Consider the following 16,715-nt stretch of genomic DNA (forward strand, 5'->3'; position numbering starts at 1 on the left):
GGAATTGCGGGAGAAATAGAGAAAAGGACCATTATTCAAGGCGTATTTAAGGCGTAAAGCGCGCGCACGTTGAGAGTTTGTGTTGCTGAAACACGATGCAAGCACGCGGTGGGCTCAAACACGCACATAATTACCAAAGTTTCAGGTTCTGACAGCGTGAAAGTACATGTACGTGGTTTCGTAGGTTCATTTACGCACCTGCAGGATACTTTTGTTCGGCCGGCGCGTGAGAGATTCCGACTGCCTGCGATCGGCAATGCCTGGCAACAGAGCCGCTTTTTTCATTGCGGGGTGCTTTGGTAATCGTGACGATAGATCGTTTTTTTTACAAGTACTGCTCCAGGAGGGCACATGTAACAGCTAATGGAGGCCTCTGAAGAGCACGTGACATTACACTAATGCAGGCGTTGCAGGGAGTGTTCGCATACAAAATTGGCTGTCCGCGATCTTATACCCCCTTGGCATGCACAGGCTTCGGCGAGCCCCATCCAGCCCTGGTTCTAGCTTTGGTGTTCCCATTGCCGCTTTGGTGCCCTGGAGGCGTCGTCAATAATACAAAATAATTACATGTTGTTACAACTAGTAAATAAAATCTATTGAAGAAATACAATCGCGCCGAGGCGCCAACTTCTAAAGCAGCGGGCCTGCACGAGAATTATGAAATGCCAACGAGGAATTTACCGACTTACGTACAATTTTACGGTAAAAGTACACGTTAAACATCCCTTGGCGACCTAGATAAAGTTATCCGGAGCCATCCACTACGACCTCCATCATAGCTTTAGTCATTTCGGGACTTTAAAAATGTTAGTCACCACAAACCAAATCAATACAGGCGGGCGTACATTCGAATAAGCTAAAAGACTGCATCCATAAGTCATAGTGAGCCTTGCAAAAGCGTCGAGAATGTGCCAACTTCTGGTGCAGCTCAAAACACACCCTGCATAAAGTCGCTTTTATGTCACAGGCCAGCTGCAGATGCATGCACTTTCACCGCAAGACGAAACTACATGAAACAAAGACAGCACATTCGTAAAAAAAAAAAAAAGACACCTTCAACGCGCTAAAAACCACGCAGAGCATGAACACATACACTTTTTCGAAGTGGAAGGCGTGACACTTACTTCACAAAGCCGTGCGTTCTTTGCCACTTCCTCGAAGTCAGCGCGCCCAATCCTGTGAATCTACACTTTTCTTCTTTTTGCGTTGCACCAGAGGAGGAGGGTGAGCGGGGTGGCGGAAAGAGCTAAGAATGGCACTATTTTTTGAAAATTTAGGGGCTTTATGGTTAGGGCTCCCTTATCAGAACGGTTGCCTCATTTCATTTCATTTTATTACCCTCAAGTGCATACACATTACAGAGGGGAGTGGTACATAACATATAGAGATAATTAACAAACACAATCAAGATTAACTAAACAAAAGCCAATACAGAAAGCCAACTAAATAAAGAACCAAATACACGTTAAAGTAGAAGCAAGTGACAAAAGAATAAAGGGTGATAAGCAACAATGATACACAGTGATAACAATGATACAGAACTCAATGCACTGATAACTGTCTACAAAAAAAAAGATGATGAAGAAGAAAGAAAGAACAAAAATTTTTTTAAATGAGGGATCGGCATCAAGATATCACACGAGAGATAAACGAAATGAGCTGTGATCTGGTATTAATGCTACAATGGGCAGAAAGCGTACTCTGTCGATGATTGGGGTAGAAAAGAATGAAAGAGGGCATTGGTTTTACAACTGATGACGTTTACTATGTAAGAACCGTTGATACAGGACGAGCAATAAGATAGTTGTGAAATGAAAGCAAGCTTCAATTGGTCATGATGATAAATTTTGTGGAAAAGGCTAAGGCAAGATACTTTTCTACAAAGCTCAAGAGATGGCAATGATAGCATTGGTTTCATTGAAGTCATGCTGCTAGTACGGTTATAAATGGAAAAAATTAAATGAACCAAATTATTCTGGACCACCTCGAGTGAGGATGTTAAGTTCGTGAAACTGTGGTCCCAAATTGCAGAAGCGTATTCTATTTTTGTGATTCTGAACTCTCTGGATGTTGCCTTCCTTTGCCCGGCTATTCATCATTATCTTTATCTTCTGCATATTCATCTTCAACCCCACTCTTACACTCTCTCTGTTAAGGTCCTCAACCATTTGTTGTAACTTGTCTGCATTGTTGCTGAATAGAACAATGTCACCGCCAAACCGAAGGCTCTTGAGATATTTGCCATCGATCCTTACTCCTAAGCCTTCCCAGTTTAATAGCTTGAATACTTCTTCCACGCACACAGTGAATAGCATTGGAGAGATTGTGTTTCCCTGTATGACCCCTTTCTTTTTAGGTACCTTCCTCTTTTTCTTGCATAGAATTAAGGCAGCTGTAGAGCCTGTAGAGCTGTAGAGTTTCTGTATCCTGTTCATTACTATTTCTAATGGAGGTATCCTGACTCCTCTGGGTATTGTACAGGTCAGTATAGAATTCTTCTGCTTCTTTTTCTATATTTTCGAGATTGCTGATGACATTACCCTGCTTATCTCTCAGTGCATACATCTTGGTTTGTCCTATGCCAAGTTTCTCTCTCACTGATTTCAGGCTGCATCCATTCTTGACGTCTTCTTCAGTCTTTCTCACACTATAGTTACGAATATCACTCATTTTCACCTTGTTGATGAGTTTTGACAGTTCCGCGAATTCTGCTTTATCTCTTGAGTTGGACACTTTCATTATCTGTCGCTTCTTTATTAGGTCCTTTGTTACTTGGGAGAGCTTGCCTACTGGTTGCCTTGGTGCCTTGCCTCCCACTTCAATTGATGCCTCTGAAGCCAGCCTAGTTACGGTTTCATTCATTACCGCTATGTCATCATCATCTCTCTTTTCTAAGGCTGCATATTTGTTTGCAAGTACCAGCCTAAATTTGTCTGCTTTTACCCTTACTGCCTCTAAGTTAACCTGTTTTTTCTTGACCAATTTTACTCTTTCTCTGGTCGAACTGAGGTGAATCCTAGCCTTCACTAACCTATGATCACTGCATTTTACCCTACCTATCACTTCTACATCTGCACTTGCTGGGATCGGCAGAAAGTATGAAATCAATTTCATTTCTTGTTTCACCATTAGGGCTTTTCCAGGTCCACTTTCTGTCGCTACATTTCCTGAAAAAGGTGCTCATTATTCTCAGCTTATTCCTTTCTGCAAATTCTACCAGCATCTCGCCTCTTGCATTTCTCGAATCAACACCGCAGTTGCCAAATTGCCTGCTCACCCGCCTTCTTTTTTCCCTACTTTTGCATTGAAGTAGCCCATTACTACAGTGTGCTGAGTTTGCACTTTTTTCATCGCTAATTCAATATCTTCATAAAACTGATCTGCTTCCTCATCGTCGTGACTGGATGTTGGAACGTAGGTTTGTACTACCTTTAATCTATACCTCTTATTAAGTTTGATTACGACTACAGCTACCCTCTCATTAATGCTGTAGAATTCGTTAATGTTGCCCGCTATGTCCTTATGGATTAGGAATCCTACCCCGCATTGCTTCTTATCTAGGAGACCTCTATAACAGAGGACCTGTCTGTTATTCAGCAATGTATAAGCCTCACCAGTTCTAGTCTCATTAAGGCCGATGATGTCCCGAACAATGTCTGATAGTTCCTCAAAGAGTCCTGCTAAGCTAGCCTCACTCGAGAGGGTTTGGGTGTTATACGTTGCAAGGGTCAGTTTCCATTGGCGACCTGTCCGGACCCAGAGATTCTTAGCACCATCTGCTGCGTTACAGGTCTGACCGCGGCCTTGGTCGGAAGCTCCGCAGCTGCTGGGGACTGAGGGCCATTGGGTAATTGAATAAGCCATGTGGGAGGGGGTGGCCGAATACTGCACCAGGGAGGCCAATTCCTGTTCTGGTGAGGGAGTGTCTTGTTGAAGCTTAGTGGGCGTTCCTAATTAGGTTCTACCTGGATTAGTATAGCCCCACTCACATTTGGCATTTTTTGCTAGTGACAGGCGTCACTCCAAGCCTGCAGATGTTGTGCACTGGAGGAGGTGAATTTCAAGCTCACCATCGTGAAAAAAAAAAAACAACAAGACAAAAGAAACCTCTTATAGCAGGATTTGAACTTCCGACTATGGCAACCGAGCATTCGACGTAGCTCAGTCAGATAATCCCACAGGCGGCGAGGCTACCTTACCGCCGACAAGTACAGCCCTGAGGGCCCTACGTGCCTAAAAATTTCCTTGATTTGTCCGCAATAGATGCCTTTAGCTGATAGCGATAGGTAACTCAATATAGAACGGTCTCTAAACGGTTCTGGCCTTGTAGTTCCGGAGTCGCACGTGCACAGTTGGCTGTGAACCCGGCTAGGTATAAGGCATCTCGGCCGCCTTTGACAGCGCTTAGAACGTGGAGCTCATAATGCGCTACTCTCATTTAAAAATGATAATAACAGAAGTAATGTTTACTATGTGCTCGCTTTGACCACAAAAGGGGCGCAGAACAAGTTAAGGACCGCGCAAAGAGCGATGGAACGAAGATTGCAAGGCATAACATTAAGAGACAAAAAGAGAGAGGTTTGGATCAGAGAGGAAACGGGTATAGACGATATTCTAATTGACATCAAGGGAAAAAAATGGAGCTGGCTAGGTCATGTAATGCGCAGGTTAGATAACCGTTGGACCATTAGGGTTACAGAATGGGTACCAAGAGAAGGGAAACGCAATCGAGGACGACAGAAGACTAGGTGGAGCGATGAAATCAGGAAATTCGCGAGCGCTAGTTCTGAATCGGTTGGCACCGGACAGGGGTAATCGGAAATCGCAGGGAGAGGTCTTCGTCCTGCAATGGACATAAAACAGGCTGATGATGATGATGACTGTCTTGCACATAGTCAGTTTAACAGAAACAGGTGCTTCGAAAAGTTCCAACACAAGCGAACAAGCATGCAACAGCTGTTGTTAATTATGTAATCGATATGATGCTTCAAGCTAAAATCATTAGTTATATAGAGACTTAGGTAAGTACTTGTAAGAGGTAACAGGATCTAAAGGAATATTATTTAATTCATAGCAAGCAGGAGTAGGGAGATTAATGCATAATACTCGCATACCTTTACATTTTTTAACATTTAAGTCCATGGCCCACGTATTACATTATTTAACCCTTTCGCTGTGACGGACGTACCGGTACGTCATTGCACTTCCCCCCCACAGTGTCACTGACGTACCGGTACGTTCTCTATCGTGCGTTCAAAATTTCGCGCCTGAGCGCAAAGCTGGCGCTCTTGGATTGGCCACGCCATCTGTTGACTCTTTCTACAAGTCCGTATATTCGCCCCGACCTGTGTTAATCCATGTATTGAAGAGTACGGTGTGACTGCCACTCCCCACTTTCTCTTTGCTGAGTGGCGCGGTGGCTCCGCGTTCCCTGGATCATGCGTCGCGGCCGTGTGGTTATGGGTTCAAGGGTTGTACTGCAATCTCCGCTGGTTTGAAGGTTTTTATTTGTCTTCTGTTGGTGTGCCTGCTACGGCGCGTCAAGTTCAGGTGCACGTGCCGTTGCCTCTCCAAAAAGGGCATCTCGATTGCTGCTTTCACTCTCTCGCCGCACCCTCGCTTCCAACTTGCAGCAGCAAACGTAAAGCCCTTCGAACTTTGTTTAGCCTTTTTCCATCTCCCTCTGTCTTCTTGATCACGCAACGTCCCATTTATCTCCGTAGTGCGGGCGACTGAAAGCGCATCCTCCCTGCACGCGGTTACTTTCGGATGGCTCGGCGCACGGGACCTTCGTCAGCTCATTGGAGTGGTGGCTGAATTCCGATTCAGAATACGAGCCGAGCTCGGATTCAGACTCGGACAGAGTCGTATGCGAGGAAGAGGGTTCCGCATCGTCAGATTCGGATGTTGAACGGATTTTATAGTCAGGCTGATGATGATGATGATGTTTACTAACAACAGCTGCAGAACACTGAAATGTGCATATTGCATTGACTATGTTATTTGTATACCAATCATAATCAAAAATAAATTGCTATGTTCATTCCTTGTTATACTCGTTCCCTGAAACCAAGCCGACACTGGGGGTGCGTCACGGCCAGAAAGGTCCGACAGCAAAAGGGTTAAATATACTATTTAGGGCAATTTCTAATGCAGAAACATCGGTAGGGTCAGCTGTTTCACGATTACGCAGTCGTCTGCAAATAAGTGAATAGTGGAAGTCACGCAGTTAGGGAGGTCATTAACATAAACTAAGAAGCAAAGAGAGCCCAAAATGGACCCCTGTGGTACACATGACGCGAGAGCTGTTAACAATGAAGTGTTATTGTTAGCGAACACGTACTGCAACTGTCTTTTAAGAAAAAATTCAATACAGCTGAGAAGACTTACCTCAATATTGGGGTACCTGAGTTTAAGAAGAAGAAGGCAATGGTTAATTTTGTCAAATGCTTTAGAGAAATCTAGGAAGATGCAATCAGCTACAGAACGATTGTCAATAATAGATGGAGCAAGTAAAACACATTAACTGAGTCTAGCAAGAGTACGACTTCCTACAACCATGTTGTGTCGAATTAAAGAAAGAGTTCGAATCAAGGAAGCTACCAAGGTGTGAGCAGATAACAGGTTCAAGAATTTTGCAAGGTATGCTGGTACGAGAAATGGGGTAATACTTTAGGGGCGATTGCTTATTACCTGATTTATAAAGTGGAATCACATTCGCCAACTTCCAATGCTCGGGTAGAATACCAATAATTAATGATTGTAGAAATATTTTAGTCAGAAAAATAGAAGAATACTGTACATCTTTTTTTTTTTTTGAGGAATCTTACATTTCTACAATCAACACCAGAGGAACATGAGGGTTTCAGTGTGTCAATGAGCTTTAGAATCTTGGCCACACCTATTACTATTGGCTGCATACTGACGAATTGGGAGAAGAGATATGATGGCAATGAAACATTGCTTGTGGAATACACACATAGTTCAAAATAGATGAACACTCTTTACTAGGCACAGGTTAGCCGTTCTGGTCGACTAAAAAAATCTGCGTGTTGCTGTAGGTATTAGCTATGATGTTCCAAAATTTCCTAGGGTTACTGATAAGCATGGAAGGGAGTGTGTTTTTCAGGAAATAAGATTTTGCACAAGCGACAGCTTGACTATAGGTGTTAGATGAGATAGTGTATGCATGCCAATGTTGCTCGGTTTGCAGCAATTTGGCGACCTGAAGTAAGCGCTTTTTGCTGTTAGAAAGCCAATCTAAATACAGTTAAACCTCGATATAATGAAGTCTGTAAAATCGGCAATTTGCTTTGTTATAATAAAATTTCGTTGTATTGAAATTCAAAATTTTATGGAAATAAGTACAATCACCGATCAATTTTTCTTATAAGCAAAGGGGCGACAAAATTTTCAGAATTATTGGGCAATCGAAAAAAGCAAAGTTTAATGAGAAAACAATTAATTTTGATGAATGTGGTAGTCCGCGACAAATGATATGGTCTCATGCCACATCGACGATATGTTCACATCGGCATTATGAATTAAGTGAAGCCAGCTGCGCTTTCGCGTGCACTCCGCCCCGCAGCTGATGGTGTCGCCCGCACTGGGACGACAGTGTCATGAAAAGTGCCGGAAGCGGGAAGTGAATGCTTCGTCTGCCTCTTGCTTCGATGGGTCACAGAAACTCGAAATTATGCAATCTCCAATGCTATACATGCAAGAAGAAAGCTTGCACGATGACACGCTTTCTCGGCATGTCTACTCTTTGCACACGTGGCAGATTACCTCTAAAGCAGGGTGCGCGGCTGCGTATGCGTTCAGCCACGCTTACAGCTATGCACGGCCACAGCTGAGACGCGTGCCAGAAATTGAAATGTGTGTAAACTTACCCCTAACTCCCCAACCCACAACCCTGGCCTCTCGCGTGCGCTTGATCACGCTATTGCAATCTCGCTCCCTCCCCCTCTTTCCCTTTGCTCACATGGGAAGGCAGCACTCGTGAAGCCACCATCTTTCTTGTCTCACCCTCACACACTTTCACTCCCACTTAAAGCACACAGTGTGTGGGGTGCGATAGGACCTTATTGCACTTAGACTTTATACGGAACATGATGCAGCCACCTCCGCGGTCACTCTTGTCGCGCGGCACCTGATTTGATAGGTGCGCTTGAAAGCAGCTGCTCGTAATTCAGTCATTTGACCATGTGCGTCCGCTGAAATTTAAATTTATTTGAGAGTTTTAGTTGGGCATCTGCAGCAGCTCTGCATATGCAGGAAACTTGCGGAGGTGACACAGCGCATGCACGTGCAGTAAGCAGGAGCACACATGGCCTCTTGCGTGCGTGTGCCCCTTATCAAAAGCTGAAGAGCGTACGATGCGGGCTCTGCAGGCTTTGTGGGACATTCTCGCGTGTTCTCGCATGTCCACGAGAGCGCCTTTTTCGACATGCTCCTTGCCGAAGATATGACTCCGGCTTGTGGTTTGACTTCATGGCAGCTGATAGTATTGGCTACACAGTCTCGGAAGCTGGCTTATGATGGCGGTGAGCATCACACTACCCGCTCCTGCACGTGCAAGCCAGCAATCCCCTTCACAAGTTTTCTGTCCAGCCAGCTATTTTTGTTTCGTGCACTCACGCTTCGCTACATACGCACTACCTCGCATGCTGCGTGCATGAGTGGTTGCGGACACCCAACTAAAACTGTCTCAGCATTCCTTCGCGGTGGCAGTGAAATTTCGTTATATTGAAATCGCGTGCAAACACATTTCGTTATATTGAGGTTCTAAATACATAGTGTTCTATGGACAAGAGGTTATGAAAAGTAAAATACTTCGTTATATCGAGAATTTCATTATATTGACGTTCGTGATATTGACGTTTAACTGTATGAGTTAAACGATGGTGCGTGTATTTATTGGTATTGTTTTGGGGGAAATGTAGGCTTTTCTAAGATTTAAAATTACCGTATTTAATCTAATGCACACTTTATGTCCGATAGAACGGGTTTGAAAATTGCGTGCACGTTAGAATCGAGTACGACTCTAAATCTGCGTTACCATATCCCTATCGGCATTTCAAGATGGCCGCCTCGTACGCACTTCGAGCCTAGCTGCCGTAGCTTTCTCCATGTGCTGTAGTATGTGTGCTTAAGCAATGCTTCCTTTGGCTTAGGTTAGTGCAGCATCTGTCTTCCTTTTTTCTGCGTTTGATCTATCAGCATGGAAGTGCTGACTGCAAAGATATGCAGAGATCATCACAATGTCGCAATTAAAAGGAAAGCGATCACGTGTGCGGAGATGGATGGAAATCGGGCCGCATCACGGGCGTTCAGAGTTCCCAAACTTGTGTGCGGGACTGGTGCAAACAGGAGAGGCGTTCTACACCGGCAGCTGCTACGTACGACGTGGCCGCGCGGCCCCTATATTGAAACCGATCTGCTACAGAGACAAGAGTCGACGCATCTAGGTGGACCGCACTGTGTTCTCGTCGCTTAGTTCGTGTCGAAGCGAGAGGCCGCACAAAGGTCAATTCCCTTGCTCCTGCTAATTCACTTCCTCACTCCAGCATTTGAAGAGTTTCCACAGTCATTGAGTACGATGTGTTCATGTTTGCTTGTGTGAGCATGACACCATGCTTGTTAATTTAGTTAGTAAGCGAATTTTTAAAAGTTTATACGGCCGATAAAACCACTATCTTTACTTTTCGTATAGCTGTCTACTAATTTGCTATCGTAATCGATGCTTTGGCGAAACTGCGACTTTTTTTTATTTATCGCAACTTTAGTGCAGTGGGAGTAAATCTTGCTTTTTTCCCAATTGAGAGAAAGTTATATTTCTGTATGAAAGAATGAGGTGCGTGGTACTCTCAAGCACTTTTCTGTTTTTTAGGTCACGGCAAATGGGTGCACGTTACAGTCGAGGGTGCGTTAGAATCGAGTAAGTACAATAGGTTTGCAAACAGGTCCCAGTTCGCTTGGACAGAACGATATTCAATACCACCAACATAGTTATCAAGAAAAAGTAAAAGTTCACTACTGATCCTTTCAAAGTTTGCCTTATTGTAGTAAAATATAACCTTTTGTTTTTTCATGGCTGGGGATGTAATAAAGCATAGATTAAATTGAAGTAAAGAGTAATTGTCAAGTGGAAGCATGAAAGTTATTGCGCCTACCATATCGGAGTTAGCGGTCAGAATTAGGTCAAGGTTTGCAGAGCTGCCGACAATGTGTGTGGGATCATCAATAATTTGAGTAAAATTGTAAAGAGAGCAAGTATCAAGGAATGCTTGGAAATGCGAAGAATATGGTGTGCAACATAGTGGTGCAGATGTCCAGTTTTATTGTTGGATAATTAAAGTTGCCTAGAAGAGTTACTGGGGATGATGGGTATCGAATCAGGGCAGACTTAATTGTGTCATGCAGTTCACTGACGAACAAGATATCTGCATAAGGTGGACAGTAACACAAACCGATTATGCGTGTTTTATTCTTCAAAATGACACCCCACCAGAAAGTTTTGATATTACATGCGACATTAAAGGCAAGCTGAAACGGTTTTCAATTTCCATGAATTGCTGGGATTGGAAAGAAGAGACCTAATAATTTACGGTGCCGAAATTTTTTTTCTTCGTTTTGTTAATATAAGGGGTGCAAATCGCTTTCTAAATCACCCCCTCGGACACGCCCCAATTGCTTCCCGGAGCTCCGGGTGAGGTGGTTGCCAGAGGAGAGAACCAGCGAGAAACGTCATTCGCGGGGACCGAGTGGCCGGACCGGCGTGCTGGCATGTGCTGGCATGCCTCTTTCCGTCCTGCGCTTTACTGAACGACGCTGCGAGAGATCTGCCGCCGCCGCCGCTCACGTTCGTTGTCTTTTGCGATTTTCGTAAACTGTTCTTTCCTTCTGTGCTGCGTGAGTGCCTACAGCCAAGGGCGCCCAACGTGCTCTCGCTCTGTGCAGCATTCGGCTGCGCGAACACAGGCAAGCGAGACAATGTGATGTTTCACAGGTTCCCGAAGGACAAGAAGCTTGCAGCGCAGTGGGTCCGTGTGGTGAGAGAGAGAGATAAGTTCGTGCCGACGAAATCAACTGTGCTGTGCTCGGACCATTTCCACGACAGTGACTATCATCGGAGCTTGACAACGATGCAGGAAATCGGTATTCCAGTTAAATCTGCGCGACTGAAGCCCGGCGTTGTTCGGTCTATTGGCCTTGAGCTCCACCACTGGAAAAGCTGGTGCCACCGTCGGCGTGACGTGCTATTAGGGATCACGTGGACATAGCGGCCGCGTCGGCTGCTTCGGGAGCGCCGAAGCGAGTTGGAAACAAGAGTTTATGTTCCCTCATACGCTGCGGTCCTCATTTAGTGGCGAGATTTTCCCGCTTCGAGTGTCTCCTTTACAAAGATTGAAAGCACAACAACAGGTAGTGGCTGCCTTGAAGGCGCGCAATATTGTAGGCTACTGCTCGGTGCCGCAGTGCCGAACGTACGCAACGGAGCCCGGTGTCAGCCTTATACATACGTAGCCGCAGGACAAGAAGCTGCGTGAAGCTTGGCTCGCGAAACGTAAAACTGGCAAACAGTCATTGGATACAACTCGGGTATGCAGCAAGCACAGACGCGAGGAAGATTCCTGCTGCGGCGCCGGGTCTGCGATGTTCGAAAAACGCGCACTGAGACGCTCACCCGAGTCCGCTGCCCGACTAATGTCATCACGGTTCAGTCTATAAACTTGTCGATGTTATAAATACTGGCAAGTTCACTGGAGTGGAAAGGGAGCGGTAAGAAGCACATTAAAAAAGAAAGCATGGCACATGGTCATGTTTGTGTTATGAAATAATGCACTGGATTACAAAAAAAGACGCAGAGGGAAATCGCACGCTGAGATCGCCGATAAACATATAGTGCGACTCAACTCGAGAAATAATATTGAAACATCCAAGAATTTGGAGAAAAAAGATTGAATCGTCGCGACGGCACATCACCATCCCCATAGGCGTCGAAGTCTCTACGATGAAATTATTTTTGAACAGCTCTAATAGCGCCTACGCAACAATGGTTGCTTGTATACTGTCAAATGCTCATATTTTGCGGCCTAAAGCTCATGGCACGGTGCGAAAACGCGCACGTGGCGAAAGCGAAACAGTGCGCGGACAAGCATGGAGACGTGGGACGTGCAGTCGGTCACTGCGAATCTGTGCGATCGCTGCATTGAGGCTTCATTCTATTACTTTCCATTCAGTTATACAAACACTATAAGAACATATTTCACATAGTTTGCTCTCAGCGTTTGCCTACCTTTCACGCAAGAAGCCGGTTCAAGTGACTTCATCGTGGCGACCGCGCACAGTGGCGTTCATTGTTTGTATTCGGTAAAGAGATAGCCTCTGTAAACGATTCTGTGCTTTCAGTTTGCCCAAGATTATTATTTAGACAGTAAAAAACTTCTCTTGTTTTGAAAGTACTTACAGAAATGTCCGGGAGAGCTCCCGCGTGGTGTTTTCAGTGAGCGCTGACAGCAAAACCTATGAGGAGCGCGCCGCGTGATCCCTCATAGCCAGCGAGGCGCTTCTGACAGATGGCGACTCCGTAACTCCTCGCTGCCAATATTCTCCCACAAGAGAAACACCTCGCCACCTCCAAAAGCGGCCTTCGCCAAGAGGAGAAAGCGTGAGGTAAGGGTTTTAATGTGCAAACGGGAAATTTTTGAACAGATGATCACCTTAGTGTCGAACAAACGGCCTACGACGAAGCGAGGTGGAGGCACAGCCGGGAATATGCACGTACGTGCAAAGTGCTTGCCGTTTTCATCCTGTTTTGCCTCTCTGCTTTGTCACGGAACACTGTACTACAGCTGTTTGTTCGGCGCTGTTTTGATACGGTGAAATAACTGGCCGGGGGTACGCTTGCGCATTCAGTGATATTTGTTATTCGTCGTACCATGCAGTGCCCACAGATTTAGCTGTTCAGCATTCGTGTTCAAATCGCACGACATGAGGCGTTACAGTAATATTTTTATGCTCGCGTTAGAGTAGCTGAACTTGGTGTGTAAAAACTTTGTTCCGTAAATTTCGCACTCACAGCTTGCTACCAGCAGCGAAATGCCGCAAAAGCGAGTGTCAGCACAGCCGCGCCTGTGGCAAGGCAAACAGGCTCAAATAATGAAGTAACGTTGTGAGGTATTGAAGTTATCAGCGTTCGACGTGGTCTAACCCAATACAGGCATCGCTGCTTGTCAAAAAAATTTTTCTTGCCCTTGTACCTAGGGAACTAGCTATGCATCACGCATGGCAAAATTATTATTTGAAAGTAATTATATTACATTACTCATTACTGTCTCATTACGCTCATTGATTTGAATTACATTACCAATTACCGCCTTAAAAAAAGTAATGGTATTACTTTACGATTGCTTCCAAAAAGTTTTCATGCATACAAGAAGCAAAAAGCAAATTATAAAGGGACGTCAACCTTTCTTCAAGGTAACATACACTTTCATGCCCTCCCCCTATGTTTCTCCACGACACCTCACCACATTACCAACGTTCTGACGCCGTACACAGCTTACTGGTGCATATTTAATGCAATTACTAAATTACTTTAGCAATGAAATTACAGACAAAACATTTCGCATTACTAAATCACTAGACAACTAATCCATCACATAAATTACTGAAAAAGTATTTCAATTATTGTAAGTAATCCAACTGCTGTCATGTATGCTGATATGCTGAAATTCATGACATCCATGCCTTGCACTCTTTCAGATACTAGCAAAGCTCCTTGAGAACCGAGCCCCTGATGAACCTGTTCCACTACCATCACCAATCGAATATTTTGAAGCAGCCAGTGTGACACAGGCAGATAATGAAGAGCTTGAAGCAGCCATTGTGGCACAGGCAGCTGGTGTTGAACAGAATTGCCCCGAAGCTGCAGACAAGAGCCTTCAAGTTCTGATACAACCAGTAACATGAAAAAAAAAAAAAAACATGCGTACCATACAACCAGCTACATGAAAAAAGAAAAAAACATACAAAATATTTCCAACGCGCGAGAAGGTGCACACATCGCTCTCGCTGTTGGCACACTCAACGTCATCTTTGCCACCATTGCCGCCATCGTTTTCCGTATCGGCTGTCGGTTCGAACATGTACGGCAAAAATACAAGCTGTCCGAGACAGCGAGAACATTCCATAATGCTTACAACTCAGCTATGAAGCCAGAACAGAACAGCGTGCTACGCTCTGAAATGGCGGCGCCGACCGGCGACTGCCGCCAATGACGTCACAGCGGCCCCGACCAATCACGGGCAACAGAGGCGTTTGCGCGATGCCCTGAGGCGCTGGTGTGCGTTTTCTTGAAAAAACAGCCGCTTGCGTTTGTTTCCGCCCTTTTTGAACCAGATATTCGTGTTCAGGGGACTCAAAACTGTAGAATGCCGCAGAGAACTCATTTTTTTCGAAAAGTGTTTCAGCTTGCCTTTAATGCGGAACGATGTGAGACTGACAGAAACAGCGAGCAATGTTCATCCCCCTCATGTTGCCATCCCTGTCACAACGATAAATACTGAAAGGCTCGGTATGAGTAAAAATTTCACTGTCACCTACACGAGCATTTAACCATGTCTCGGTAAGTGCTACCAGGTCAGCATCGCAAGTGTTGATGGCTATGCTGACATCGTCTATTTTGCTTAAAACACTCAAAATGTTATTGTTAAGGACAGATACAGGGCGTTGATAACCCCTACCCCTCTCCGATTGTTAACAAACATGACGCGAGTGATTCAAACCCAAACTATTTCCCACGGCGCATGCACCAGCAGTTTCGGATATAGCAAGCCGCACGCATGCTTTTGAGTTGAGAGACACGCTATCGAAAAAAGAACAATGATGCAGCCGGGGAAACTCGCTAACTGTGTCTGTGTTGGGGTCATAAACATATTGCTTTTGATTACAGCAAGTTTATTGTAGCAAAACTTAAATGTTTGCGATCCAGGCAAAACTTTTGCGAATGCAGTTAGCCTCTTGTGAGTGAGCCTGGTGGCTGCACAGTAGTCATAGGAAACTGAAATTTGGCTTCTTTTGAGCCTTAAACGATGTGCGATCACACTATCTTTTGTTTTTAAATTCCAAAATTTCATAATTACAGGTCATTATTACAGGTCGGGCCTTATTTTAAATAAAGAGGCCACCAAGACAGTACCGCTCGTATCAAGTATAAATTTGGAACAAATATTTAAAGACGGTAAATTAAGCACTTTTCTTTAAAATTCTTTCATGCATGTGGGGTGCAGGCAACCCATACATACTGTCATTTTGGCCGAGCTCCAACACCAGTTGCTTGGCGTGACTGGGAATGACAGCGCTGAAGCTTTCAATGATGGCTCGCTTTAGCTGCAGGCACCATTCACGCTTCTGCCCAAGACTGCGAGCCTGCGTGCATGTGGAAACGTAGTCAACATCATGAAATGCATCATGTGCAGAGCACTCGCTCAACTCCCCCATTTGACTGCTACTCCGAAGATAACTTGGTCAAAGCCCCTGCCACTCCCAAGAATACTCTATATAGTCAGAAATGCACACTCCCTGCCTCTACAGATGCAAGTCGTGCAAAAAATAATGGATGGATGTTATGAGTGTCCCTTTGGAACGGGACGGTGGGTTGCACCACCAAGCTCTTGCTATTATACTGCCTAATGTCCTACCTAAGTTAAACAACAAAAATATAAAAATAAATAAACACTATGAACTCCCACACCCCAATTTTCTGATCCCCTCTTCTTAACTGTGCTTTTGTATGTCTCAGTTTTTTTGTCGTTTCCCTACTTTTCGTCCACCAATTCTCCAATCGCCTCTTACTAATGCCTATTGCAGACATGTTTACTTTTCCATTGCTCCCGCTGAACCCAAGGGCTTCAAGGAGGCCAGTGGTACCTAAATCGACCGCTGGGTAGAAGTTTTCACATTCTAATAAAACATGCTCCATAGTTTCCCTAGCTTTACCGCAGCAAGCACATGCTCCTTGTTCCTTCTTATATCTCGCTTCATAGGTGCGTGTTCTAAGGCATACCAATCTCGCTTCGAAAAGTAATGAGCTTCCCTTTGAGTAATCATAAATTGTTTCGTGCCTGATTTCGTTTTTTCCTCTTAAGTAGTTACTCATGGCAGGTTTCCTTTCCATTGCCGCCACCCATGAGATTATTTCAGCCTCTCTGACTCTCCGCTTGACCGTCTTTGTTGCTGTGTTGCCCACCCTACAAGCCGCATACTTGCTGGTAAGCTTCCTAGTTCTTTTCCTCCACATACTAGCTGCGCCACCTATGGAGAGGTCATCTAAACATACAAAAAGCTTTGAAGTAAAATTTCTGACTGCACATTGAGCAAATGCCCAAGTGCTGAGTCACGGTAGGGCAGCCATGGCAAATAAGTGTGGAAAGTCCATCCACACTTTGACAGATGCATAGATTTATTAATACTTGATGAGTTATGAATTGACAGAAACCAACATAGGAGAACTAGTTTCTAGTAGCATGATATGTCCACTGAACCAACACTGCAAAAAAAAAAAACCCTCAGCAGGGGTTGTGCAGCAGTTAGAAAAAAAACCTGGCAGTCATAGGATTAAGAGGAAGCTTTAGCTCAGGTGCTCTTACTAAATACATGGTGACGGAGAAGTTGTTTCCCTTTTAGTTCACTGCACCAAGTTTATGAAG

The 16,715-nt window shown here is 44.7% G+C and overlaps 1 protein-coding gene across 1 annotated transcript in view; it reads right to left on the reverse strand.

Moving 5' to 3' along the window:
* GEFmeso (Guanine nucleotide exchange factor in mesoderm) overlaps positions 1–16,715 on the reverse strand; it is a 197,977-nt gene that overhangs the window by 45,974 nt on the left and 135,288 nt on the right. Inside the window, exon 11 of the mRNA XM_055071604.2 lies at positions 15,312–15,435. Coding sequence (XP_054927579.2) covers positions 15,312–15,435 — 124 coding nt within the window. The remainder of the gene's footprint in view (positions 1–15,311; positions 15,436–16,715) is intronic.

The sequence above is a fragment of the Dermacentor andersoni genome, chromosome 7, assembly GCF_023375885.2.
Source record: "Dermacentor andersoni chromosome 7, qqDerAnde1_hic_scaffold, whole genome shotgun sequence".
NCBI lineage: Eukaryota > Metazoa > Arthropoda > Arachnida > Ixodida > Ixodidae > Dermacentor > Dermacentor andersoni.